Source organism: Pan troglodytes, chromosome 20 (genome assembly GCF_028858775.2).
Source record: "Pan troglodytes isolate AG18354 chromosome 20, NHGRI_mPanTro3-v2.0_pri, whole genome shotgun sequence".
Lineage (NCBI taxonomy): Eukaryota > Metazoa > Chordata > Mammalia > Primates > Hominidae > Pan > Pan troglodytes.
This window is the reverse complement of record NC_072418.2, coordinates 56,188,245-56,214,016: the sequence shown is the minus strand read 5'-3', so window position 1 is coordinate 56,214,016 and position 25,772 is coordinate 56,188,245. Positions and strand designations below refer to the sequence as shown.

At 43.2% G+C, this 25,772-nt stretch overlaps 1 protein-coding gene and 2 pseudogenes across 1 annotated transcript; all 3 read right to left on the bottom strand.

Annotated features, from left to right (window-relative positions):
- Positions 1-79: 79 nt before the first annotated feature.
- On the bottom strand, positions 80-18,937 carry ZNF525 (zinc finger protein 525). Its single transcript, XM_054672609.2, has 4 exons — positions 18,856-18,937; positions 12,628-12,709; positions 9,035-9,161; positions 80-4,204 (listed from the first exon to the last, which is right to left on the bottom strand). The coding sequence occupies exons 2-4, from the start codon at positions 12,640-12,642 to the stop codon at positions 2,823-2,825; spliced, it is 1,524 nt and encodes a 507-aa protein (XP_054528584.1). The 5' UTR covers positions 12,643-12,709; positions 18,856-18,937; the 3' UTR covers positions 80-2,822.
- On the bottom strand, positions 732-1,417 carry LOC134809021 (putative zinc finger protein 137; annotated as a pseudogene).
- LOC134809020 (zinc finger protein 845-like) lies at positions 1,423-2,811 on the bottom strand (annotated as a pseudogene).
- Positions 18,938-25,772: the final 6,835 nt, after the last annotated feature.

The following is a 25,772-nucleotide window of genomic DNA, read 5'->3' as shown; positions in this document are numbered from 1 at the left end:
GCTCACCCCTTCTATTCAATCAATACTGGCTGTCCTGGCCAGAGCAATTAAATAGCAAAAGAAATCAAACTCATCCAAATCAGAAAGAAGTAAAATTATATTTGTTTGTAGACAACATGATCTTCTGTGTAGAAAATCACAGACTCAACCAAAATAGTACTGGAACTAACAAACATATTCAGTGGATTTGCACAATACAGTATCAGCACCAAAAATTAGTTGAATTTCCATACTTTAATAATAAACAATTTTAAAAGAAAATTTTAACACATTTCCATTTGCTGGAGAACTTAAAGTAAGAAATACTTAGGAATAAACGTAAAAAGGTGAGAAGTTTGTACCTTGAAATCAACAAAAATTGATCAAAATGATTAAAAACATATATAGAGACACAACCCATATTGATGGTTTGGAAAAATTAATATGTTAAATGATTATATAACCCAATGTAATTTAGATTCAATACGATACCCATAAAAATCCCTGTCAGTTTTTGTTAAAGAAACAAGAAACAGGCTGGGAAAAGTGGCTCAGGTCTGTTGTCCAGGCTGATCTCAAACTCCTGACCTCAAGTGATTTACCTGCCTTGGCCTCCCAAAGCACTGGGATTACAGGTGTGAGCCATGCCACACAGCCCAGTCCTCTTAACATAAACACTTTAATGTCAATTAAGGCTTGAACTCAATGTTAAGTCAACTCAAACTCAAGTCAATGCTGAACTGACTCTAATGTCAATCAATGCTTGATGGTTTGCTATATTCATTGCATTGGGAACAATTACCTGAAAAATGAATTTTCTGATATTCTGCAAGGAGTGAAGTCGGATGGAAGACCTTGCCACACTGATGACATTTGTAAGATTTCTGTCCAGTATGGATTCTCTGATGTCTAATGAGGTGAGAATGTGAAGTAAAGGCTTTGCCACGATCATCACACTTGCGAGGTTTCTCTCCTGTATGAATTCTCCTATGTTTTGCAAAGGATGAAGCTTGACTGAAGACCTTGCCACAATCATGACATTGTAAGGTTTCTCTCCAGCATGAGTTCGCCAATGAACTGCAATGTATGAACGATGTCTGAAAAATTTGCCACAATTATTACATTTGTAAGATCTCTCTTCATTATGGCTTCTCCAGTGATTTACAATGGTTGTGGCATTACTGAAGATGTTGTGAGAATCATTACGTTAGTCAAGTTTCCCTACACTATGGATTGCCTGATGGTGAATAAGTGTTGACTGCCCACTAAAGGCTTTGACACACTCAGTACACTTGTAAGGTTTCTCTCCAGTGTGAACTCTGGGATGTTGTGCCAGGTGTGAATCACGTCCGAAAGCCTTGTCAAAAACTCTTACATTTTTATGGTTTCTCTCCAGTATGAATTCTCCTGTCTTTCGAGGTTTGATTTGCAACTGTAAACTTTGTCACATTCTTCACATTTCTAAGGTTTCTCTCCAGTATGAATTCTATGATGACGTGCAACATGTGCTTGTTGATTGAAAACCTTGCCACATTCATTACACTTGTAAGGTTTCTCTCCAGTATGAATTGTTTTATGAATTACAAGGACTGAATTGTGACGGAAGGTTTTGCCACACTCATTACACTAGTAAAGTTTCTCTCCAGTATGAATTGTCTTATGAATTACAAGGACTGAATTGTGAGAGTAGGTCTTGCCACACTCATTACACTTGTAATGTTTCTCTCCAGTATGAGTTCTATGATGATGTGCAAGGTGTGCTTGATTAAAAACCTTGCCACATTTATTACACTTGCAAGCGTTCTCTCCAGTATGAAGTCTATGATGACGTGCAAGCTTTGCTTTGCGATTAAAAACCTTGCCACATTCATTACACTTGTAAGGTTTCTCTCCAGTATGAATTGCCTTATGAATTACAAGGGCCGAATTTTGACTGAACATCCTGCCACACTCATTACACTTGTAAGGTTTCTCTCTAGTATGAATTCTCCTATGACTTTCAAGGTTTGATTTGAATCTGAAAGCTTTATCACATTCTTCACATTTGTAAGGTTTCTCTCCAGCATGAGTTCGCCCATGAACTGCAAGGTATGAACGATGTCTGAAAAATTTGCCACATTTATCACACTTGTAAGATCTCTCTTTATTATGGATTCTCCAATGATTTGCAATAGTTGTAGTATTACTGAAGACGTGGTGACAATCATTACATTTGTAAAGTTTCCCTCTGCCATGGATTGCTTGATGGTAAATAAGCGCTGACTGCCTATGAAAGGTTTTGCCACACTCATTGCACTTCTAAGGTTTCTCTCCAGTATGACGTCTATGATGGCATGTGTTAACTCCTTACTGAAGGTCTTGCCACACTCATTACGCTTCTAAGATTTATTTCCAGTATGAAGTCTATGATGGCATGTAAGGCATGACTTCTGACTGAAGGTCTTGCCACACTCATTACACTTGTATGGTTTCTCTCCATTATGAATTCTCCTATGTCTTTCAAGGTTTGATTTGTATCTGAAAGTTTCATCACATTCTTCACATTTGTAAGGTTTCTCTCCAGTATGAAGTCTACGATGGCATGTAAGGGATGAGGTCTGGCTGAAGGTCTTGCCACACCTATTACACCTGTAAGGTTTCTCACCAGTGTGAATTCTCCTATGTCTTTGAAGGTTTGATTTGAAACTGAAAGCTTCTTCACATTCTTCACATTTGTAAGGTTTCTCTCCACTATGAAATTTATGATGGTATACAATGGATGACGTATGACTGAAGATCTTGCCACAATCATTACACTTGTAACATTTCTCTCCAGTATGAATTTTCTGACATATTTCAAGATTTTATTTGAAACTGCAAGCCTTGTCACATTCTTCACACTTGCAAGGTTTCTCTCCACTATGAAGTCTACAATGGCATGTACGGGTTAACTCCTGATTGAAGGTCTTGCCACAGTCGTTACATTTGTAAGGTTTCTCTTCAGTATGAAGTCTATGATGGCATGTAAGGGATAACTCCTGACTGGAGGTCTTGCCACACTCATTACATTTGTACAGTTTCTCTCCATTATGAATTCTCCTATGTCTTTCAAGACTTGATTTGAAACGGAAAGCTTCATCACATTCTTCACACTTGTAGGGTTTCTCTCCAGTATGAAGTCTACGATGGCATGTAAGAGTTGACATATGACTGAAGGTCTTGCCACAATCATTACACTTGTATGGTTTCTCTCCAGTATGAGTTATCCTATGACTTTCAAGGTTTGATTTGAAACTGAAAGCTTTGTCACATTCTTCACATTCGTAAGGTTTCTTTCCAGTATGAATGCTACGATGGCATGCGAGGTATGACTTCTGACTAAAGGTCTTGCCACACTCATTACACTTGTGTGGTTTCTCTCCAGTATGAATTCTCCTATGTCTTTGAAGGGCTGAATTGTGTCTGAAAGCTTTGTCACATTCTTCACATTTGTAAGGTTTCTCTCCAGTATGAAGTCGATGATGATATGTAAGGGATGACATCTGACTGAAGGTCTTGCCACACTCTTTACACTTGTAAGGTTTCTCACCAGTGTGACATCTATGATGGCGTGCAAGGTATCGCTTCCGAATAAAGACCTTGTCACATACATCACATTTATATCGTTTCTCTCCTAGATGAATAATCTGATGTTTGCTTAAGAGTGAGCTATAATTAAAGGCGTTGCCACTCTCAATACATTGGAAAGATTTTTCTCTCATGCATACTTCCTGTCTTTGTGTGAGTAATGAATAATTCAGAAAATTATTCCCATAGTTATTAGATATATGGGTTTTGGGCCTACAAGAAATTCTTTGGCCTGTTGAAACCAAGGAAGCATCATTGATAGACTTCACAACTTGATTATTAATTTTCCCTTTGGGCTGAAATATGTGGAGTTCAGACAGATGTGAATGAAAGCTTGATCCAAGCTGATCTTTAATAGGATTGTTTCCAGCATGCCTTTGATCATATTGCTCTGTACTACCCATCAATTTTTTGATTTTTGTCATGGGTGCTTCATGGCCATTTCTTTCATCTTCTTGCCACTGAAACTCAAAGTTATGAATATCTTTCTCAATTTCCTGGAAGGAAAAATCTCCAATGTGATGACTTTCATGTCTTTGCAATGTCCCTGTGTGGATCACTTCTGTATTGCCTTGTGCTGTTGATGAGAACTCCTTCATTGTGCATTTGGAAGAGATACCTACAAAATATAAACACTAATAGGTACACAAAAGACAATACTGATTTTAAACTTCCCAAACATGATCTTCAAAGTTTAGGAACACAAAATCGTAAGATTCTTTAATAAATAAAGGGCGATTACATGTGCTTCAAATTATTATTACGGAAGCTTATTTCCAATATCATGACAAAACACTGAAGGGCACAAACATGTGTAAGCCTAAAGTAAGAAGTATTTTTCCACTGTGACCCTAAAGTGTCTAACAGTTTGCAAAAGACATATCACTGTCACATCAATGAAAAGTATATATTCTTCATATTTACAGCATATTTACTGTATACAAATAGTACTAAAGGACCACACAATATACTATACTGGTAAATAATCCACAGCAAGCTCATGTAAGGATAACCAAAATCAATGGAAATTCTGTATTGTTAAATAATCATAGCACTGAGAAGATAAGAAAAGATTACAAAATTTAGCAAGGCATGGTGGTGCACGTCTGTACTCCCAGCTACTTGCAAGGGTGAGGCACAAGAATTGCTTGAACCCAAGAGGCAGAGGTTGCAGTGAGCTGAGATCGCACCACTGTACTTCAGCCTGGATGACAAAGTGAGACTCCATCTCAAAAAAATATATATATATTTTTCTGAATAACTGTCATAAAATTACCTATATCCATGCAGAAAAGGCATATTGTAACATCTAAAAAATTTTTTTTTATTTTTGTATTTTTGAGACAATGTTTCACTGTGTCACAACAGGCTGGAGGGCAATGGCCTGATCTCGGCTCACTGCAACCTCCACCTTTTGGGTTCAAGCCATTCTCCTGCCTCAGCCTCCTGAGTACATGGGATTACAGGCACATGCCAGCATGCTTGGCTAATTTTTGTATTTTTAGTAGAGATAGGGTTTCATCATATTGGCCAGGCTGGCCTTGAACTTTTGACCTCAAGTGATCCACCCACCTCAGCCTCCCAAAGTCCTGGGATTGCAGGCGTGAGCCACAGCACCCGGTGGCACTTTGTGACATTAACTAGTAAACTGTGTCAGTTATATTGCATACCACATACCAAAAAGCTTTATGTAAAATCATAAAAATGAATTGGTAAAATACTGTAACCCATAAAACCAGCAAGCAAATCATAAGTACATTTATACAAACTGCAGAATTCTAAACAATTCCCTGTTAAGAAAAAAGCACAACTTCTACTTACCACCAGCACACAATATAAGAACTGAAATACATGTTAAGATCACTACCTTCTGATGTATGAGGTCAAAAAAATATGCAGCATTATAATGAATAAGAATTCACTAACAGCTGGGTGCAGTGGCTCATGCCTGTACTTCCAGCACTTTGGGAGGCCGAGGTGGGAAGACCATGAGGTCAGGAGTTCAAGAATAGCCTGGCCAACATGGTGAAACCATAACTCTACTAAAAATACAAAAAAATTAGCTGGGTGTGGTGGCGGGTGCCTGTAATCTCAGCTACTCAGAAGGCTGAGGCAAGAGAATCGTTTGAACCCAGGAGGTAGAGGTTGTGGTGAGCCAAGGTCCCACCACTGCACTCCAGCCTGAGTGACAGGCTGAGACTTCGTCTCTAAGAAAAAAAAAAAGAATTGAGTAATAGTGCCGGAGGGTGCAATTACGATGTCACAACTACATTTATGAAACAGCCAGGCAATACAGCAATTCTATATATATATATATACATTGCCCTATGTATCTAGTTCACTATGCATAAAATATAAAACATAGAATGTGTACTGGGAAAATTTATAAACTGAGATCAGAGAAAACATTGTATAAAACAAATTAAACAATAAAAACATAAACAATATGATGCAGGCTCCCTGGTCTGAATGTTCTTATTGGCCAAAAGCCATGTTCAGAGTTCTTATTCTCCAATAGGATGTTCTGCAGATGGGGCCTTTGAGACAATTTGGTCACGGGTGTTGACTACTCGTGAATAGGGCTTGTGCTTTCATAAAAAGAGATATTAAAGAGCTCGTTTCCTGTTCCTCTTTCCCCCATGTCAGGACACGGCAGGAAGATGGCTGGGCTAAACCATGAGGAAGGCTCTCACCAGGAACCAATTTGGCTGGCACCTTGCTCTTGGATTTCCCACTTTCCAAACTCATGAGAAATAAATTTCTGTGTCTTAAGCCTCCCAGTTTAAGCTATTTCTTTTTTTGTTTGTTTTTGAGACCGAGTCACACTCTATCACCCAGGCTGGAGTGTAGTGGCATGATTCTCCTGCCTCAAGAGATTCTCCCGCCTCAGCCTGGAGTCTCACTTTGGTGCCCAGACTGGAGTGCAGTGGTGCAACCTTGGCTCACTACAACCTCCACCTCCCGGGTTCAAGTGATTCTCCTTCCTCAGCCTCTCGAGTACTTGGGATAACAGCCATGTGCCACCACGCCCAGCTAATTCTTCTATTTTTAGTAGAGACAGGGTTTCACCATGTTGGTCAGCTGGTCTCAAATTCCTGAACTCAGGTGATCCGCCCCTCTCGGCCTCCCAAAGTGCTGGGATTACAGGCTTGAGCCACTACACCTGGCCAATTTCTTGTATTTAGTAGATTCGAGGTTTCACCATGTTGGCCAGACTGGTCTCAAACTCCTGACTTCAAGTGATCTGCCCACCTCAGCATCCCAAACTGCTGGGATTAAGGCATGACCCACCTCAGCTGGCCAGTCTAAGCTATTTCTGACAGGACAGTGAAATGACTGAGACAGGAAAAGGAGCATCTCATGATCCACATCACTGAAGGCTGACAAATCTAATTAAACAAAGGAAGTTTAGGGCCTGTACTATAAATCTTGCAATATTTGAAGCCATCTAATAGCAATAACATGTTTTAAAAACTTTGAGGCCAGCTGAGTGAGGTGGTTCACACCTGTAATCCAAGCACTTTGGGAGGCTGAGGGAGGAGGATCATGAGGTCAGGAGATGGAGACCATTCTTGCTAACACAGTGAAACCCCGTCTCTACAAAAAACAAAAATACAAAAAATTAGCCTGGTGTGATGGCACATGCCTGTAGTCCCAGCTACTTGGGAAACTGAGGCAGGAGAATCGCTTGAACCTGGGAGGCAGAGGTTGCAGTTAGCCAAGATTGTGCCACTGCACTCCAGCCTGAGTGACAGACCGAGACTCCATCTCAAAAAAAAAAAAAAAAGAAATGAAAGAAGCATAAGAGTAACTCCAACCCACAAATATATATAAAATTCTCCAGTAAAAGTAAATAAAAAGACAGATAGGCCAGGCACAGTGGTTCAAACCTGTAATTCCAGCAGATTAGGAGGCCGAGGTTGGCAGATCACCTGAGGGCGGGAGTTCAAGAAAAGCCTGACCAAAAAGGAGAAATCCTGTGTCTATTAAAATACAAAATTAGCCAGGCATGGTGGCATATGCCTATAATCCCAGCTACTCGGGAAACTGAGGCAGGAGAATCACTTGAACCCAGGAGTTGGAGGTTGCAGTGACCCGAGATTGTGCCATTGCACTCTAGCATGGGTGACAAGAACAAAACTTCGTCTCATTAATAAATAAATAAATAGGCAAATAAAAGGACAGATACAGAAACTGGTATATGTGTCCCTTCATAATTCAACTTTTTTTCCTATTATTTAGAAGAAAAAAGCATGAAAAAACACTGTACATATATGTTAATGAAAATGCAGCATACACAGAAATAATTCCGACATAAATAAAGTTCTGGTGGAGAAAGAGAAGCTTTTGCAGGTTGTGGAATCTTTTTTTCTTTGAGACAGAGTCTCACTGTGTTGCCCAGGCTGGAGTGCATGGCACAATCTCAGGTCACCACAACCTCCACCTCCAGGGTTCAAGTGACTCTCCTGCATTAGCCTCTTGAGTAGCAGGGATTACAGGCACCCACGACCGTGTCTGGCTAATTTTTGTATTTTTAGTAGAGACGGAGTTTCACCACGTTAGACAGGCTGGTTTTGAACTCCTGACCTCAGGTGATTTGCCCACCCCCGGCCTTCCAAAGTGCTGGGATTACAGGCATGAGCCACTGGGGCACAAGAATTGTTTGAGCCCGAGATGTGGAGCCGGCTGCGGTGAGCCGAGATCGCCCCACTGCGCTGCAGCCTTGGCCACAGAGGGAGACTCCATCATAAACAAACAAACAAAAGTAAAGAAGAAAGGAGTCAAAGCGTGTCTACACAAAAAAGCAATTAAACACAATAAGCAGGAAATGGAGAATGAAGAACAAAAAACAAACCTGAAAAAACAAAATAAGAACAAAATAACAAAAAAAAAAAATCAAGAAATACAGATAATATGTAACAAAAAGGCAATGGTAAGGTCTTCTGCATCAGTAATATTTCAAATGCAAATATTTAACTCTGCACTCAGAAGGCAAAGACTGGCTCAATCAACAGGAACCAACTACTTGTTGTCCACAGAAGACTCATATTAGCCCTAAGGACACACATATGCAAAAAGTTTAAAAACAAAAGCCAATAGTTAGGTACGGGGGTTGGCGCCTGTAATCCCAGCTTCTTGGGAGGCCGAGGAGGATGTCTTGAGCCCAGGAGATCAAGACCAACTTCAACCGCACAGCAAGAACCTGTCTCTAAAAAAAGAAACTAAAAAAGTATCCTGGCATGATGGCATGCACCTGTACCACTACGAGGGGAGGCTGAGGTGGGACAATCAATCACTTGAGCCCAGGAATTCAAGATTGCAGTGAGCCATGATCACACCATTGCACTCCACCCTTGGGGACAGAGAGACAGACACTCTATCTAAAAAAAGAGAAAATACAAAGATACGAAAGGACACATCCCCACTTCTGGAGGGAAGTTATCCTCACCCAGGGAGACCAGGTTCCTATAATTCTCCAGCATCACGTCCCTGTATAGAGTCCTCTGAGCAGGGTCCAGGCATTTCCACTCCTCCTGAGAGAATTCTATGGCCACATCCCTGAATGTCAATAGACCCTGAAAGGAAAACACATTTTAACCAAATGGTTATGGGAGGAGTTCTTATCTTTACAGAAAATGAGAAAAGGAGAGAGGGGAAAGCATGGATTTAATTGCAGTGAATGTTCTGACAAATCCAAGTAAGGGGTTTTTCACTGCATTTTGTCTTCCCAGTTGTGTTTTGTTATACTTTTATTTTTTTTGAGACAGAGTCTCACTCTGTCACTCAGGCTGGAGTGCAATGGCATAGTCTCCGCTCACTGCAACCTCCACCTCCCAGGATCAAGCAATTCTCCTGCCTTAGCCTCCTGAGTAGTTAAAATTACAGGCGCATGCCACCACACCAATTTAATTTTTGTATTTTTAGTAGAAACGGAGTTTCACCATACTGGCCAGGTTTGTCACAGACTCCTGACCTCATGATCTGCCTGATACAGTCTCTCAAAGTGCTGGAATTGCAGGCCCAATTCTGGGCCCTGCCTGGCGCAGAAACTTTTGTTGACACACTAAGTGACATTCAGTATCTAGATGAGACAGAGTATGAGTGATGTCTTCAGAGATTACAACGTCCACAATGAAAGATCAGAAACTAAAATCCAGCCAGGCACGGTGGCACATGCCTGTTATCCCAGCTACCCAGGAGGGTGATGCAGAACTGCTTGATCCCAGTAGGCAGAAGTTGCAATGATCCAAAATTGCACCAATCCAGCCAGGGCAACAGAGACTCCACCTCAAAAAAAAAAAATTAGCTGGGCATGGTGGCAGGCACCTGTGGTTCCAGCTACTTGGGAGCCTGACGTAGGAGGATGGCTTGAGCCTGAGGGTGGAGGTTACAGTGAGCTAAGATCACACCACTGTGCTCCAGCCTGGGCAACACAGTGAGACCCAGTCTCAAAATAAAAGAAAATACATGAAAACTAGATTACTCAAAGTATGAAAATCCATTATATAGATATATTTGTCAACAAAATAATGAGACCTACACAGACTCACAAAAAACTAGATGTTAATACAAAGGGTTGTCATTTTCCCCAGATTTTCAAAATGTAAAAGTTGTTCAAAATATATACATTTGTGTGTGTCTATATGTATGTATATGTATATGTGTGTGTGTATGTATATATAAATACAGGTTGTAAAAATAAAAAATAGCAAGTTTTGTATAACTGAAGAGGAATCTCATCTTGCTGGAAAAGGACACTTTGGCGGTTGGGGGCAGGGAGGAATCTTGTCAGATCTAAGAAAACAGGAAATGCCCCATCCTAGAAGAAGCAATCACCCTTTCAACTGCCTGACCTGGAGGAAATTTCAGATATCTGTAGTAATGCAGGCATGTGCAGAGGCAGCCACTATGGCACTCTTTATACAGGGAAAAATCACAAAGGACCCACATGTTGTCATTCAGCTAATTTCCAATGCAGATGTCAAAGAGCAAGCTAGCCATGTTCACTAACATGACAACATGTAAATTCACAACTAGCAGGATGAAATATCAAGGTAAAATATTTCCTGGAACACAAAGAAGAAAACAAAACACACTGAAGTCTGCTTGAGAGTGGAGGGTGGGAGGAAGGAGAGGAGCAGAAAAAATAACTATTGGGGGCTGGGCAAGGAGGCTCACACCTGTAATCCCAGCTGTTTGGGAGGCCGAGGTGTGTGGATCATCTTAGGTCAGAAGTTCAAGATCAGCCTGGCTAACATGGTGAAACCCTATCTCTACTAAAAATACAAAAATTAGCCAGGTGTGGTAGCAGGCCCCAGTAATTTCAGCTACCCAGGAGGCTGAGGCAGGAGAATCGCTTGAGCTCAGGATACAGAGGTTGCAGTTGGGCTTAATACCAGAGTGATGAAATAATTTGTACAACAAACCCTGATGACCCTAGTTTACCTATGTAACAAACCTGCACATGCAGCCCCAAACCTAAAGTAAAAACATAAATATAAAAACTATTTTTTTTTTTTGAGACGAAGTCTTGCTCTGTGCCCAGGCTGGAGTGCAGTGGCACAATCTCATCTCACTGCAACCTCCGCCTCCCAGGTTCAAGTGATTCTCTTGCCTCAGCCTCTTGAGTAGCTGGGATTACAGGCATGCGCCACCATGCCTGGTTAATTTTTGTAAAAAAAAAGTTTTGTAATTTACTGCAGAATTTTTCCGAAGTCTCATAACGATACAGAAATACATGAGTACCACACCTGACACCTGACACAGAACTGACAGTAGCGGCTCCCCACTGAGGCTGGAAGGAGGGTGGAGGACATGACAGAGAAAAGAAGATGCTTTATGGCAAAGGGTATAAGCTGCAGCTTTGCTTGGAGTTTTACCACAAAACAAATATATTCATCATGTGATGTTTAAATATAAAAATATATATTTAATAATAATTGATGGGGCTGGGCATGGTGGCTCATGCCTGTAATCTCAGCACTCCTGGAGGCTGAGGCAGGCAGATCACCTGAGGTTAAGAGTTTGAGACCAGCCTGGCCAACATGGTGATACTTGTCACTAATAAAAATACAACAAAATTAGCTTGGCATGGTGGTGCGTGCCTATAATCTCAGCTACTGGGGAGGCTGAAGCAGGAGAATCACTTGAACCTGGGAGGTGCAGGTTGCCATGAGCCAAGATCATGCCACTGCACTTCAGCCTGGGTGACAGAGAAAGACTTCTTATATTTAAAATATAATAATATTATCAGAATATCATAATAATAATTGTAACAGGTGGAATGAGAATATGGCTCCATCCTCTAGGATAAAAAAGAAGTACTGCTCTCATATGTGAGAAAAGTTATAAACATTTTTGCTGAAAACACCTGTTTCACAAGCCTCTCCACAGTAACACCACAGTCTCCATGAGCTTAATATGCTGCAAATGAATTAATGAATCTCCTGTTATTATTTAGGTTGATTTCATATTCTTAAAATAATGACGGAATCAAACATCTTGTATCATTCACGTCTGTGTATGAACTTTCCATTCTAATTAGTAAGATTTTTGGAGTCAGAAACACAGCAACTCATTCAATTACCTAAAAATGTAGTATAAAATCAGGCAGAAAGCATTTCCCAATATTGGTCTCCTTTTCCGGAATTTACCACGTACTCTGTGCACATTAATGCATGACTTCCAGTGGCAGCTGTTCTAATCCTGGTCCACAGAGAGCTGACAGTGCATCCAGATGTGGCCCCTGAACAATCCCTGCTGCCCAACAGCACTGACACCACGGGACCCTCACCCCGTCTCCATCCATGTCTGGGTGTGAGTCCTTCCCAGGCCCATGCCCAGTGCAGCCTCTTCCCAAGTTCATGTCACTCGGTCACAAGAGATAAAATCTAAGTGAGATGAGAGGGACTGAGGGAAGGCATGGGTGAGGGTGAGCAAACCTGTCAGGCAGGATGCTTCAGACTCAGAAGATTCCCAACTCCAAGGTCAGCATTTCTGAAAGGAAGGAGACAGAACAATCCACTGAGAATATCGTCTCACCTGAGGAAGAGCCATCCCTGACTCCTTTGCTTTCCTTTTCTGGGTTTCTTCCTCACGTACGAAGAGTCTTTAGATGTCAATCCTGAGTGATAAAAATATGTTGTTTATTGCTCAGAATCAACACACACCCTCCCTGTAACACAATGACACATACAAAGGAGACCTCACCCTGATGAAATACAGTCCCCTCTACTGCCCTCCACACCAGGTACAATAAACTCCTACAGGAAAACTCCCACTCCCCGCCTGGGGAAGCCTACACGCACGCTGCAGCAGTGAGGAGCTGGGCTGGAATGAGCTCTTCAGAGCACCGACCCAGACCTGACCAAACTTCATACAGAGGCTGGGTGCGGTGGCTCACAGCTGTCATCCCAGCACTGTGGGAGGCTGAGAGGGGTAGATCGCTTGAGCTCAGGAGTTTGAGACCAGCCTAGGCAACATGGTGAAACCCCATCTCTACCAAAAATACAAAAACTTAGCCAGGCATAGTGGTGCATGTCTGTGTGTCTGTGCTCGCAGCTACTTAGGAGGTTGAGGTGGGAGAATCGCTTGAGCTCAGGAGTTCGAGACCAGCCTGGCCAACATAGTGAAACCCTGCCTTTACTAAAAATACAAAAATTGAGCCAGTCACAGTGGCTCACGCCTGTAATACTAGCACTCTGGAAGGCCAAGGTGGGCGGATTACTTGAGGTCAGAAGTTTGAGACCAGCATGGTCAACATGGTGAAACCCTGTCTCTATTAAAAATACAAAAAGTAACTGGGCTTGGTAGGTGTCTGTAATCCCAGTTACTCGGGAGACTGAGGCAGGAGAATCGCTTGAACCCTGGAGGTGGTGGTTGCAGTGAGCCGAGATCATGTCACTGCACTCCAGCCTGGGTGACAGAATGAGACTCAAAACTAAACTAAAAATAAAAATACAATAATTAGCTGAGTATGGTGGCACACACCTGTAATCTCAGCTAACTGGGAGGCTGAGACACAAGAATCGCTTGAGCCCAGGAGAAGTAGGTTGCAGTGAGCCAAGATCATGAGACTGCACTCACAGCCTGTGCGACAGAGTGAGATTCTGTCTAAAAAAAAAACAAAAACAAAAACAAAAAAACAAGAGTGTTTCTGATGTGATTGATGCAGAGATAATAAAACCTGAGTAATGTGATAGAGACTGATGGGCAGAGGGAACTTCAGATGGGGTGGAGGGCATGGGAGACAGCTCTGAGCCTAGACCTGAATGCAGAGGAAAGGGACAGGGCTGTCATCATTTAGGGACATAGGTTAAGAGCAGGGACAACAACCTGAGACAGGAAAGGTTCTGATGTTTGGGAAAAGCGAGAAGCAAATGTGACTGGTGCAGAGGGAGTCATGAGATGAGGGCAAGTTCCCAGGAGGAGGCTGGACACTGGCAGGGGCCCTGGACGCAGGGCTGTGGAGCCACAGTGAGGAGTGGGGCTTTTGTCCTGGGGAACACGGGAAGCTGGTGGAGGGTTCCCTGCCAGGGACTGACATAATCTGCTTTACATCTAGCTGTGATATCCTCATACAGAGAAAGGCCCCGAAGAGTCTCTGTGTCTGAGTCTGCAACTCTGTTTCTTCCACTCTTTTGCATTTTATTATTATCATTTTTTTCATTTTTGGGGTATTGCATCCCATTTAAAATTCTAATTACAACTGGGCACTCCCTTCTCCCAGAAGAAAAGCCACACCCAGACACGCATTCTATTTTGCCAATCATTTCAGGGGCCAGGGTCGCTCGGGTTAAGCTTTTCTGGTCTAGCCCCTCATCTCCAAGTTGCAGGAAGGCTCACTGGGGTCAGAGTGAGGAAATTTTCACCAAGTTGCCCTGAGAAGGTCTGAGATGAGTGAGAAGGTGTGCCTGAATTCTTTTTTTTTTTTTGACATGGAGTCTCACTCTGTCTCCCAGGCTGGAGAGCAGTGGCAGGATCTCGGTGCAAACTCCGCTTCCCATGTTCACACCATTCTCCTGCCTCTGCCTTTCGAGTAGCTGGGACTACAGGCATCCGCCACCACACCTGGCTAATTTTTTGTATTTTTAGTAGAGAAGGGGTTTCACCAAGTTAGCCAGGATAATCTCGATCTCCTGACCTCCTGATCTGCCCGCCTCAGCCTCCCAAAGTGCTAGGATTACAGGCGTGGGCCACCGCACCCAGCTACCTGAATTATTACATGGGGGCCTGGAAGAGCTAATGGAAGTGTTGGTCTTTATCACCCCTATCCTTGAAAATTAGAGAGGTATCTTTCACGTATCTGGGCTAAAGAAACTTCTTTTGCAAGGTTCTGTTGCCTTTGGTTCCCGACATTTAATTCTTCCTTACAAGAAAATCACAGTAACATTTATAAAATGCAGAAGTGCGAACCCACAGCTATTGACCTTAAAAACAGTGAAAAGAAGGTCAGCTGTAGAACTAAGACATAAGCAAATTGTTTCCATCAAGAATACATGGGTGGCCGGGAGCAATGGATCATGCTTGTAATCCCAGTACTTTAGGAGGTTGAGGCGGGTGGATCACCTGAGTTCAGGAGTTTGAGACCAACCTGGCCAACATGGTGAAACCCGTCTCTACTAAAAATACAAAAAATTAGCTGGGCATGGTGGTGGGTGCCTGAGAGGCTGAGGCAGGAGGATCACTTGAACCTGGGAGGTGGAGGTTGCGGTGGGCCAAGATCGTGCCATTGCACTCCAGCCTGGGCAACAAGAGCAAAACTCCAGCTCAAAAAAAAAAAAAAAAAAAAAGAACTTGTACATAGACAATCTACTCAATTTGTGACCAAGAAAATGACCAACCTTATGTATCTTATAACTCCAAGTTTTCACCTGGTGAATAGTTTAAAATTCACGCAAGGTCAAAAGAAAGTTCCCTTTTCAACCAAACCAAGGTCCTTCCCTTTTACCGAGGGCCTATTTCTCTGTATTTTGATGCTTGTCATCAGCAGACCTAGACTCTTCTGTCTGTGGTAACCTACCTATAAAAAGATACTATAGAAATGACTACAGATACGTACGCATGCCACCTTGTCCCTCTGAGACCCCAGAAAAAGATTCTCAGTATTGCATATCGTGGCACCCCAGCACACAACAAAGGACAATCATGCTTACCAAAATGCCGGTAAAACCAGATTGTGAAACAAAAATCTGTCATCCCATAAATTTCACCATTCTAAAGCCAGACTTACCCGTGTGGACCGCAGGTTACCCCATTCATGTCTCCACACACACCTACCCAGCAACCTACCTATATGTTATCAAAAAAGGAACCCCGACCCTTCTGGCCCAGCAACAATTCCAAATCTTTAAATTATTCTATAAGCAGGTAGACCAGAAGTTACCAGAGCCTCCTCCTTTAGCTAAAAACCTGTTTGCTTGGCTAGCTGAAAACATTGCTAGCAGCCTAAGCATTTCCTCATGTTATGTTTGTAGAAGGACTAACATAGGAGACCACTGGCCTTAAGAAGCAAAAGTGTTAATGCCACAAGATAATTTAACTCTAACTGACTCTTCCCCAAAAGCAATGCCCACAATTTCAAGCCCCTAGCTCTTAAAAACTTCTATTATCAGGAGATACTGTGTTGCTCACTAAGGAAAAGCTTTTACAGAGTCACTAGAAGAATTAACTTGTTTAAGACAGCAATATTATAATAAAACACTAAAGAAAACTTTGTGGCAAGGCAAAGATGACTCCAGGTCACCTCATCCAAACCCATTCTCCCGTTTCTCTTCTCTAAACCACACATAGTATCAGCTTGAACCTCCAAATACCTGGCAAGCACCCTCTGGTCTCTATTAGAACTGTGTGCCACAGGCCTACTGACAGTTGCCAGCCAAATGGACAAGGGCTTGTGTACTTGAAACAATCAGACCATCTTTCTTCTTACTCCCATTACAACAAGGAGAAATTTTAAGGTATCCTGTCTACAACAAAATTAAAGAAAAAAAACAAAAGAGATATAGACATAAGAAAAGACATAAAAATAGAAGATTAGAAAGAGACAGACTGGCCCCCTGAAAGACTAATTCTGTACTCTAGGCCCTGGGCACGAGATAAGTCATAAAGGTATCGCACCCCGATTTACACACTTAACCGCATCATAAATTTGCAAGCAGTACTTGAAATCATCACTAATGAAACTGGCCCAGTAAGCCATGAAAATGAGAAATGCCATCTACCAAAATAGATTAGCTTTAGACTACCTCCTAGCCTAGGAAGGAGGAGTATGTAGAAAGTTTAATCTAACTAATTGCTGCCAAGAAATCAATGACAATAGGAAGGCTGTTATAGAAATAACTGCAAGAATGAAAAAATTAGCCCATGTTCCAGTCCAGACTTAGACAAAGTAGACTCCTGAGTCCCTCTTTAGAGGCTGGTTTTCCTCCTTCAGTAGATTCAAAACCTTAATAGGAGTGGTTCTAGAAATACTAAGAATTTGTTTAATACTCCCTTGCCTCTTACCTCTCCTTGTTAAGAACATTCAATCAACTATAGAAGCAATTGTAACCAGGCAGACTACCACTCAGCTAATAGCTCTGTATAAATATCAGCCTGTGCCTAAAGAAGAAAACCTGCTCTTTCATGAAGAATCCAGTAATAGTGATGCTTTCTATTAAAATCTTGATGATAAAAAGCATCTAAGGGAAGAAACTGAAGCAGAAATTTAAAAAAAAAAAGTATTCATTCACTCCAAGAATAGTAACAGGCAAGGCAAGGGTTAAAAAGAAAAGAAGTTTTCCTCTGCCTAGCAAGCCCACTTCAAGAACAGTTATGAGATGCTGTTTGAGAAGTTGAAGCCAAAGGAATGGGCTCCTGACACCCCCACCTCCAGAACAAGGGTGAAGAAAAAAAAAAGGACAAATGTGTGTATTTAGGTGTTCTTGTTTTTCTTTCAATGCAGCTACAAGACCACCAGCTATGGAAGGACACAAGTTATGCTATCCTATAGATTACGTGACCTATTATATGATTAACTGCTTCTACTCTGCTTCTGAAAGCAAAAAAAACCCACTCTGTGTTTGTTGAAATGCTCAGCTTTTTAGATGTAAATCCACTGAGCCGCTGTGTACCTTAAATAAACATCCTCCTGTCTCCCCCATATCAGTCTCTCTAGTCCTCAGTTTCCCGCAACACCATCTCTGTGCCTCCTTGCTCTCCCCGTTAAATTCTCTCTTCTCTGTTATACCCCCCTGTCCCCACTCTCTGGCACCCCAGATCCCCAGGTGTCCTCCCTGCTGTGCTTCTCCCTCTGTTCTCCTTGCCACCAGCACCACTCTGCTCTGTCTGCCCTGGCTCCAAATCCCTCCTCCTCTCCCTCACCCTGATGAGCCTCCCTCTTTGCTGTCCCTCTCCCTACCTTGCTGTCCTTCATCTCTCTGTACATCCAGCTTTTCTCTACATTTCTCTAGTTGCTTTTCTCCTCCTGCTTATCTTTTTTTATTTTTTCACTTTTGCTGTCTCCTGGCAAATCCCTCACCCATCCTCTACTTTGCCATCTGTTATGGGCCTTTCTCATTCTTCCTTTCTCTGTCTCAAGTTTTCTACTGCTGTCTGTCTCCTGATCCCTTTGGCCCACACAATCACAGGAGGGTTTGGAGTAAGACGCCTGCATCCCAGAAGAGCCCATTTTCCAGGGGCTGGAGCTAAGGAGGCAAGAACACCCCGTGTCACAGAACAGGCCCCGGGCACCCCCCTAACGCAGGCTCAGGGCAAGCTGTGACTGCGGATGGGAGACCTGGGGAGCAGCAGGGCCCGGCACGAGGAGGGACGTGGGGGGCGACGGCGCCTTAAGACAAGGGTGGGGTTTGTAGGATCCCAGGACAGGCAGAGAACTCGGCCTCCCTGGGACCGGGGCTGCGACGCTGCGCCCTAGGGGCCGACGAGGGCGAGGCTGGGAGGCGCCCAGGGCGGGAATTCACCTCTCGGGTGAAGACTTTAAAAAGCGCGGGGCGGGAGGAGTCAGAAAAAGGTTTAGAGCAGGAAAACTACGCGATAGAAAGTGTATACATTGCCCTGTAGCAGAAAGATCCGGAACGGGACCAGCCTCAGGGAGACTTTAAACCCAAAAGGAAGTGACCCCCGGCCTCTCACGGGGACGTCTCAATTTGCTCTGAGCGAAGGAAGACGGGTGAGAATTTCCAGGTCTGTAGGGACCCCACGTCCCAGGGACAGAAGCGCCGGGGACCCGGGAAGAGCAGACTTCATACAAGATGGAGCGAAACTCACGCGCCGCTGAGGGACCTTCACTCCACGCGATCTGCTTCCGGGTTTGCGCGCGTCTGAGCGGGGAAGGACAGAAGCCAGGCCTGGGCGGGGCCTGCGAGGAGGTGGGCGGGGCCTGGGCCAGGTAGGGGTAGAGGCGGAGAGACCTTGCCCTTTAGTACCGGCAGAGGGCGGGGCGGGGCTGGGGCGGGATCTGTGCGTCTCTCAGCCTCCCTCCCACCGCCTCTGTTTTTGGGTTTTGGAGGCGAGATGGCCAGGAAGGCCGAGCCATGATTCAAAAGCCCTGGAATTGTCTGAAACGCGGATGCAAAGTAGAATGTCAAATGCAAAGCCCTACGTGGGCAGAACTTACAATTTCATGCTGACGGCCCAGAGAATAGAATAGAAATCCTCTCCCTTTCTATTCTCCATTCACTCCGGAGGAAGAGTCCACCCTTTGCTCAGCTGCAGAGACTTCCCTAAAGCCACCGCCTGGGATGCTGGACGGAGTGCTCAGGCCAGCGAGGAGGGAGGTCACCACCTGCCGGATAAACACAGCAAGGATGCGGACGCGGGCGCGGGAGCCTGAGGTCCCAGCTACTCAGGAAGCAGCGGTGGGAGGATCGCTGAACCTGGGGGTCCAGGCCAGCCTGGGCGACAAAGTAACACCCCCTCCCGCAGGGCTCCCTTCCTCGTTTCTCTGTTTCTCTCTTTATTTTTCGTTGTGTTTTTTACGTTTTAAAATAAGAGGTTGATTGTGTGAGATAGGGATCCAACATTGTTCTTTTCCATGTGGATATCCAGTTAGTTGTCCATTCCACATGTGTGGAAGAGATCTATTACTGTCTTTTATGTATTTACTTATTTCTTTTCTTTTGTTTTGAGACAGAGTATTTCTCTGTCGTCCAGGCTGCAGTGCAGTGGTGGGATCTTGACTCACTGCAAGCCTCTGCTTCCTGGGTTCAAGTGATTCCCCTGCCTCAGCCTGAAGGGGGCCTGCCCCTCCACACCTGCGGGTGTTTCTCATCAGGTGGAGATGAGAAACTGAGAAAAGAAATAAGACACAGAGACAAAGTATAGAGAAACAGCAGTGGGCCCAGACGACCAGAGCTCAGTGTGCGAGGACCTGCACCGGCGCTGGTCTCTGAGTTCCCTCAGTATTTATTGATCACTATTTTTATTATCTTTGTGAGGGGAGTGTGGCAGGGCAACAGGGTGATGGTGGCGAGAAGGTCAGCAGGGAAACGTGAGCAAAGGAATCTGTATCATGAATAAGTTCAAGGAAAGGTACCGTGCCTGGATGTGCACGTAGGCTAGATTGATGTTTCTCTTCACACAAACATCTCAGTGTAGCAAAGAGTCACAGAGCAGCATTGCTGCCAGCATATCTCACCTCCAGCCACAGGGCGGTTTTCTCCTGTCTCAGAATAGAATGAATGGTCGGCTTTACACCAAGGCATTCCATTCCCAGAAATGAGCAGGAGACAGAAGCCTTCCTCTTATCTTGACTGCAAAGAGGCCTCCCTCTTTCACTACTCCTCCTCAGCACAGACCCTTCACGGGTGTCGGGTTGGGGGATATAAGGTCTTTCTTTTCCCTCGAGGCCATATCTCAGGCTGTCTCAGTGGGGGGAAACTTGGACAATACCCAGGCTTTCTAGGGCAGAGGTCCCTGCGGCTTTCCGCAGTGCATTGTGTCCTTGGTTAACAGAGAATGGAGAATGGTGATGACTTTTACCAAGCATACTGCCTGCAAACATATTGTTAACAAGGCACACCCTGCACAGCCCTAAATCCATTAAACCTTGATTCAATACAGCATATGTTTCTGTGAGCACAGGGTTGGGGTTAAAGGTACAGATTAACAGCATCTCAAAGCAGAACAATTTTTCTTAATACAGATCAAAATGGAGTTTCTTATGTCTTCCTTTTCTACATAGACACAGTAACAGTCTGATCTCTCTTTCTTTTCCACACATTTCGCCCTTTTCTTTTTGACAAAACCACCATCGTCGTCATCACCCATTCTCAATGGTCGCTGTCTCTTCGGAGCTGCTGGGTACACCTGCAGACTAACAACAGACAGAACAGGAACACAAGGATTAATATGAAATTTACAATAGTGGAACTTCCGATGGTTTTAACCCAAGTGACCGGGTTAAGATTTGCGAGGCCATCAGCAGCTTTCGCGATTGCCTCAGTTCCTGGCACCAAATTTAAATGGGTTTTTGATGCCTCAAAAATTTTTCTTTTAATTTTGAAATGTCTAAAGTAAGATTATCTTCTCTTCCTTGTAGATGGCATCTAGCCATGTCCCAATGATGCTCAGACTCATTACAGGCTTAGGGTGTAATACAAAAATGTGACATATTCCAGTCACAGTGTAACCAGAAATGATGTTCCAAGCTCGTGAGCCTATCTCCCATCCAAACAACATTGTGTCTAAGATCATTAATTTGATTTGCCAATTTTTGGTCAATACCAGATTGTGAATTCCACAATCTTGTAGAATTCTTTTGCCAATAATTTAAAAAGTTTACTGTCTGAGCAGAAGAGTACAATGAAACTCCTGCCACAGAGGCCGTAGCTGTGACTGCAATTAGTCCCATAATCACTGCAATTAAAGAATCTTTTGGATCTATTTAAAATGGCTTTTAATATGGACGGATGGTGAGGCCTCCCATGGTCAGTCCATGGACACAGGGACCCACACGCCTTCTCTTGCTCTCACCAGCAGAATACGGTGCTGCCAATTAAAAGTCGAATCAATGCAAGTAAACAATCTGCAGTTTTCACAGGTTATAGTTTGGGAGTCTGGTTTAATAACTATATTTCCTACAACTAGCATATAAGGGGGCTTTATACAACTTTGCAAAGGAACTGTTAGACTGGAATTTAGGTCAATAGTATAAAATGGCTTGTGATCTCTTCTTTATAAACTCGATTTCCAGACCAAATTCTAATGCAATATGAGGCCATAGTAAGCATCCCTAATTGTGGATGTTCAGGACCAGAAACAGGACTTATTATTTTTGGTCTTGGAGTAGAGATTCCTTTTTCTCCCCATTCCAAAGGGTAGAAAGACTGTAATTTTTTGTGCTTATGTTTGTCTAAACTTTCTGTTAAGTCACTGTTAACAGCTGGACTCACTTGTGCACTGGGACACGATTGAGTTTGTCCTGTGCAGTTGTGGTAGAATTGACCTCGACATGTCCAATCTATAATAGTTCCGAATTCATTGTTTTGTAATATCACCGCACTATCGGCCACACATTCTTCCCAAACTAAAACTTCTGTGCCTTTTGATCCTTTGGGAATTACCTTGGGGCAAGGCTTTCCTTTAGGCCTAAATTTTAATGATCATTGATAAGAAAAGTCCTGTAAATAGTTTACCTGTGGCCTGAGTGACATTCCACTTACCATGTGATAAGTAAATCTACTGGTGGTACCGACAGCAGGTACTTCTACCAACCGATTTTGGATTGCAGGCATTAAACATCCTGGTGCTCTCCCTAGGCAAATAGGAGGATAACGATACACAGTGGAAATATTTATCATCATTCCTTCTTCCTCAGGTTTGGCAGGGCAACGATCATCTGTGGGGCCAGGTACCCATACACTATTATTAACATATACTTCTATAGGATTATCCATCCATGTGACTGCCCGAATTAAGGGCGGGAAAGACACATAGGCCCAGTAGGTATAATTAGCTGCAGCTGCTCCTGCAGGCGTGGGGAGACTTACCACCGTTGATACAATCATCAAAGCTGCAAGCAGTGTGTTCTCTGGAGTTTGTGTCACCTTTGTGTTCTCTAGGCTTTTTCTCGGTGACTGTGTCAGCTTCTTTAATTGTGCCCAAGTCGGCGGCTCCGCTTTCTTGGTGGATGGCAACTTCATCTGTTCTTCTGACATCACCATTTTGTTCATCTTGTGAATCGATGGTGTTCGATTGTGGTGTTTCCATCTCCGTGGAGGGGCTTTTCTTTGCATCTCTGATGGGTTCATTGTAGAACTTCAAATGTTTAGTGGGTATCTAAACAGGAAGCTGATTTTCTCCTGGTGAAACACAAGCAAAACCTCTCCCCCACGTTACCACCTTCCCTATTTCTCATGTCTTATTTTTGTTGTCTTTTTATCAAATCAGTTTTCCTTCATGTGGGCTGTTCTTTTTACCAGTAAGATGTTGTTCTGCAGAGGTAGTCTGATTTCTATAAATGTTTAAAACATTTAAAGTACAGAGTGCTAGATTAAGTTGCATCTGAGGAGTGGTACACTCCTTACTGTCTCTCCCTTCTTTTTAACTAATTGAGTTTTGAGTGTTCTATTAGTTTTTTTTAACTATGGCCTGTCCTTGAGAATTATAGGCAATTCCTGTTGTATGTGTAATTTTGTACTGATTTCAGAATTTTTGGAAAGCTTTACTATAGTATCCAGGTCCATTGTCAGTTTTGATTTTTTCTGGAACTCCCATTACAGCAAAACAAGATAATAATTGTTTTTTAACATGGGAAGTACTTTCTCCTGTTTGACAGTTGCCCATATGAAATGTGAATAAGTATCAACTGTTATATGGACACATGATAATCTTCCAAATGAAGGTACATGTGTGACATCCATTTGCCATAATGCATTAGGACATAGACTTCTGGGATTAATTCCTGCCTCTTAAGTGGGCAGGTGTAGGACTTGACACTGGGTACAATGTTGTAGAATATTTTTTGCCTGTTTCCATGTGAATCTGTGGGCAGCAAGCCACCCAGGCGCTGAGGCAAGAGACCAAGGACACGAGCTGTTCCAGTATAATAAAATATAAAACAAGAATAGTTATACCAGATCTAGATCATAGACATGATTATATATGAATATCATTAATCATTAGTTGGTAGCAATTACTCTTTATTCCAATATTATAATAATCCTCGCTCTATAATCATAACCTAGGAAAAGCCAGGCCATACAGAGATAGGAGCTGAGGGGACACAGTGAGAAGTGACCCGAAGACAAGAGTGCGAGCCTTCTGTTATGCCCAGACAGGGCCACCAGAGGGCTCCTTGGTCTAGCGGTGACGCCAGCGTCTGGGAAGACGCCCGTTGCCAGGCGGACCGTGGTCTAGCGGTAGCATAAGTGTCAAGGGAAAACACCCACTACTTAGCAGACTGGGGAAGGGAGTCTCCCTTTCCCTGGGGGAGTTTAGAGAAGACTCTGCTCCTCCACCTCTTGTGGAGGGCCTGACATTAGTCAGGCTCGCCCGCAGTTATCCAGAGGCCTAACCGTCTCCCTGTGATGCTGTGCTTCAGTGGTCACGCTCCTAGTCCGCCTTCATGTTCCATCCTGTACACCTGGCTCTGCCTTCTAGAAAGCAGTAGTAAATTAGTGAAAGTACTAAAAGTCTCTGATATGCAAAAATAATGGCGTAAGCTGTCTTTCTCTTTGTCTCCTCTCCCTCTCTGCCTCGGCTGCCAGGCAGGGAAGGGCCCCCTGTCCAGTGGACACGTGACCCACGTGACCTTACCTATCACTGGAGATGACTCACACGCTTTACCCTGCCCCTTTTGCTTTGTATCCAATAAATAACAGCGCAGCCAGACATTCGGGGCCACTACTGGTCTCCGCGCATTGGTGGTAGTGGTCCCCCGGGCCCAGCTGCCTTTTATCTCTTTGTCTTGTGTCTTTATTTCTACACTCTCTCATCTCTGCACATGGGGAGAGACCCACCGACCCTATGGGGCTGGACCCTACAGCATGAAATTTGTTTTTTAATCCTGCTGCATTTACATGAGTCAAAGCATGAAGTTCTTGTGCTTTTATGAATGCAGATGGTACCAGTAAGTCAGCTTGTTCATTTGCTTTAGTTAAAGGCCCTGGCAAATTAGTGTGTGCTCGAATATGAGTAACATAAAATGGGAAATTTCTTTTTTTTTTTACAGTTTGTTGTAATAAATTGAACTGCTGGTTTAACTGATCATCCATGCTACATTTAATTAGAGCTGTTTCAATATCCCTTGTAGCCTGCACTACATATGCAGAATCTGATACAATATTAATAAGTTGATCAAAGTCTTGTAACACTGTAATGACTGCAACCAACTCTGCTCTTTGAGCCGATTGATATTGAGTTTTGATGACTCGCTGTTTTGGCCCTGTGTAAGCCACTTTTCCATTGCTGGAACCATCAGTAAATACTGTTAGAGCATTTTCTAAAGGTTTATGTATGGTAATTTTAGGTAAGATCCAAGTAGTCAATTTTAAAAACTGGAAGATTTTTGTTTTCGGGTAATGATTATCAATCATTCCCACAAAATTAGCAAGACTAACCTGCCATGCACCAGAATTGATAAAGACTAGTCTAACCTGTTCCTTGTTTAAAGGCACAACTATTTTGTCTGGGTCATTTCCACACAATTTTACTATTCATAACCTTTTCTGACCAATTAATGTAGCTATTTGATCCAAGTACAATGTAAAAGTCTTAATTGTACTGTGAGGAAGGAATGACCACTCCACAAGATCAGTATTTTGAACAATGATGCCTGTTGGAGAATGTGCAGTAGCAAAAATCAAAAGTTGGAGTGAGACTAAGGGATCTATTTATTTGTGCTGACTGAATTTTTTCTTCCACTAATTTAATTTCTTTTGTTGCCTCTGGGGTTAATATCCTTTTACTCAGTGGGGAGCTTCTAAGACTCATTGTCCAGGAGAAGGAATGTCACAAGGTAATGTCATCAGTTAAGGCAGGAACCGGTTATTTTCACTTTTTTGTGGATCTTCAGTTGCTTCAGGCCATCTGGATGTATACGTGCAGGTCACAGGGGATACGATGGCTTAGCTTGGGCTCAGAGGCCTGACAAGGAGTTCAAGACCAGCCTGGCCAAGATGGTGAAACCCTGTCTATACCAAAAACTACAAAAATTATCCAGGTACAGTGGCAGGTGCCTGTAA

Coding starts and splice junctions, on each gene's coding strand:
- ZNF525 (XM_054672609.2), bottom strand. Junction 4,205..9,034: donor TAGGAACCTGGTCTCCCTGG/GTGAGGATAACT, acceptor TATATTTTGTAG/GTATCTCTTCCAAATGCACA.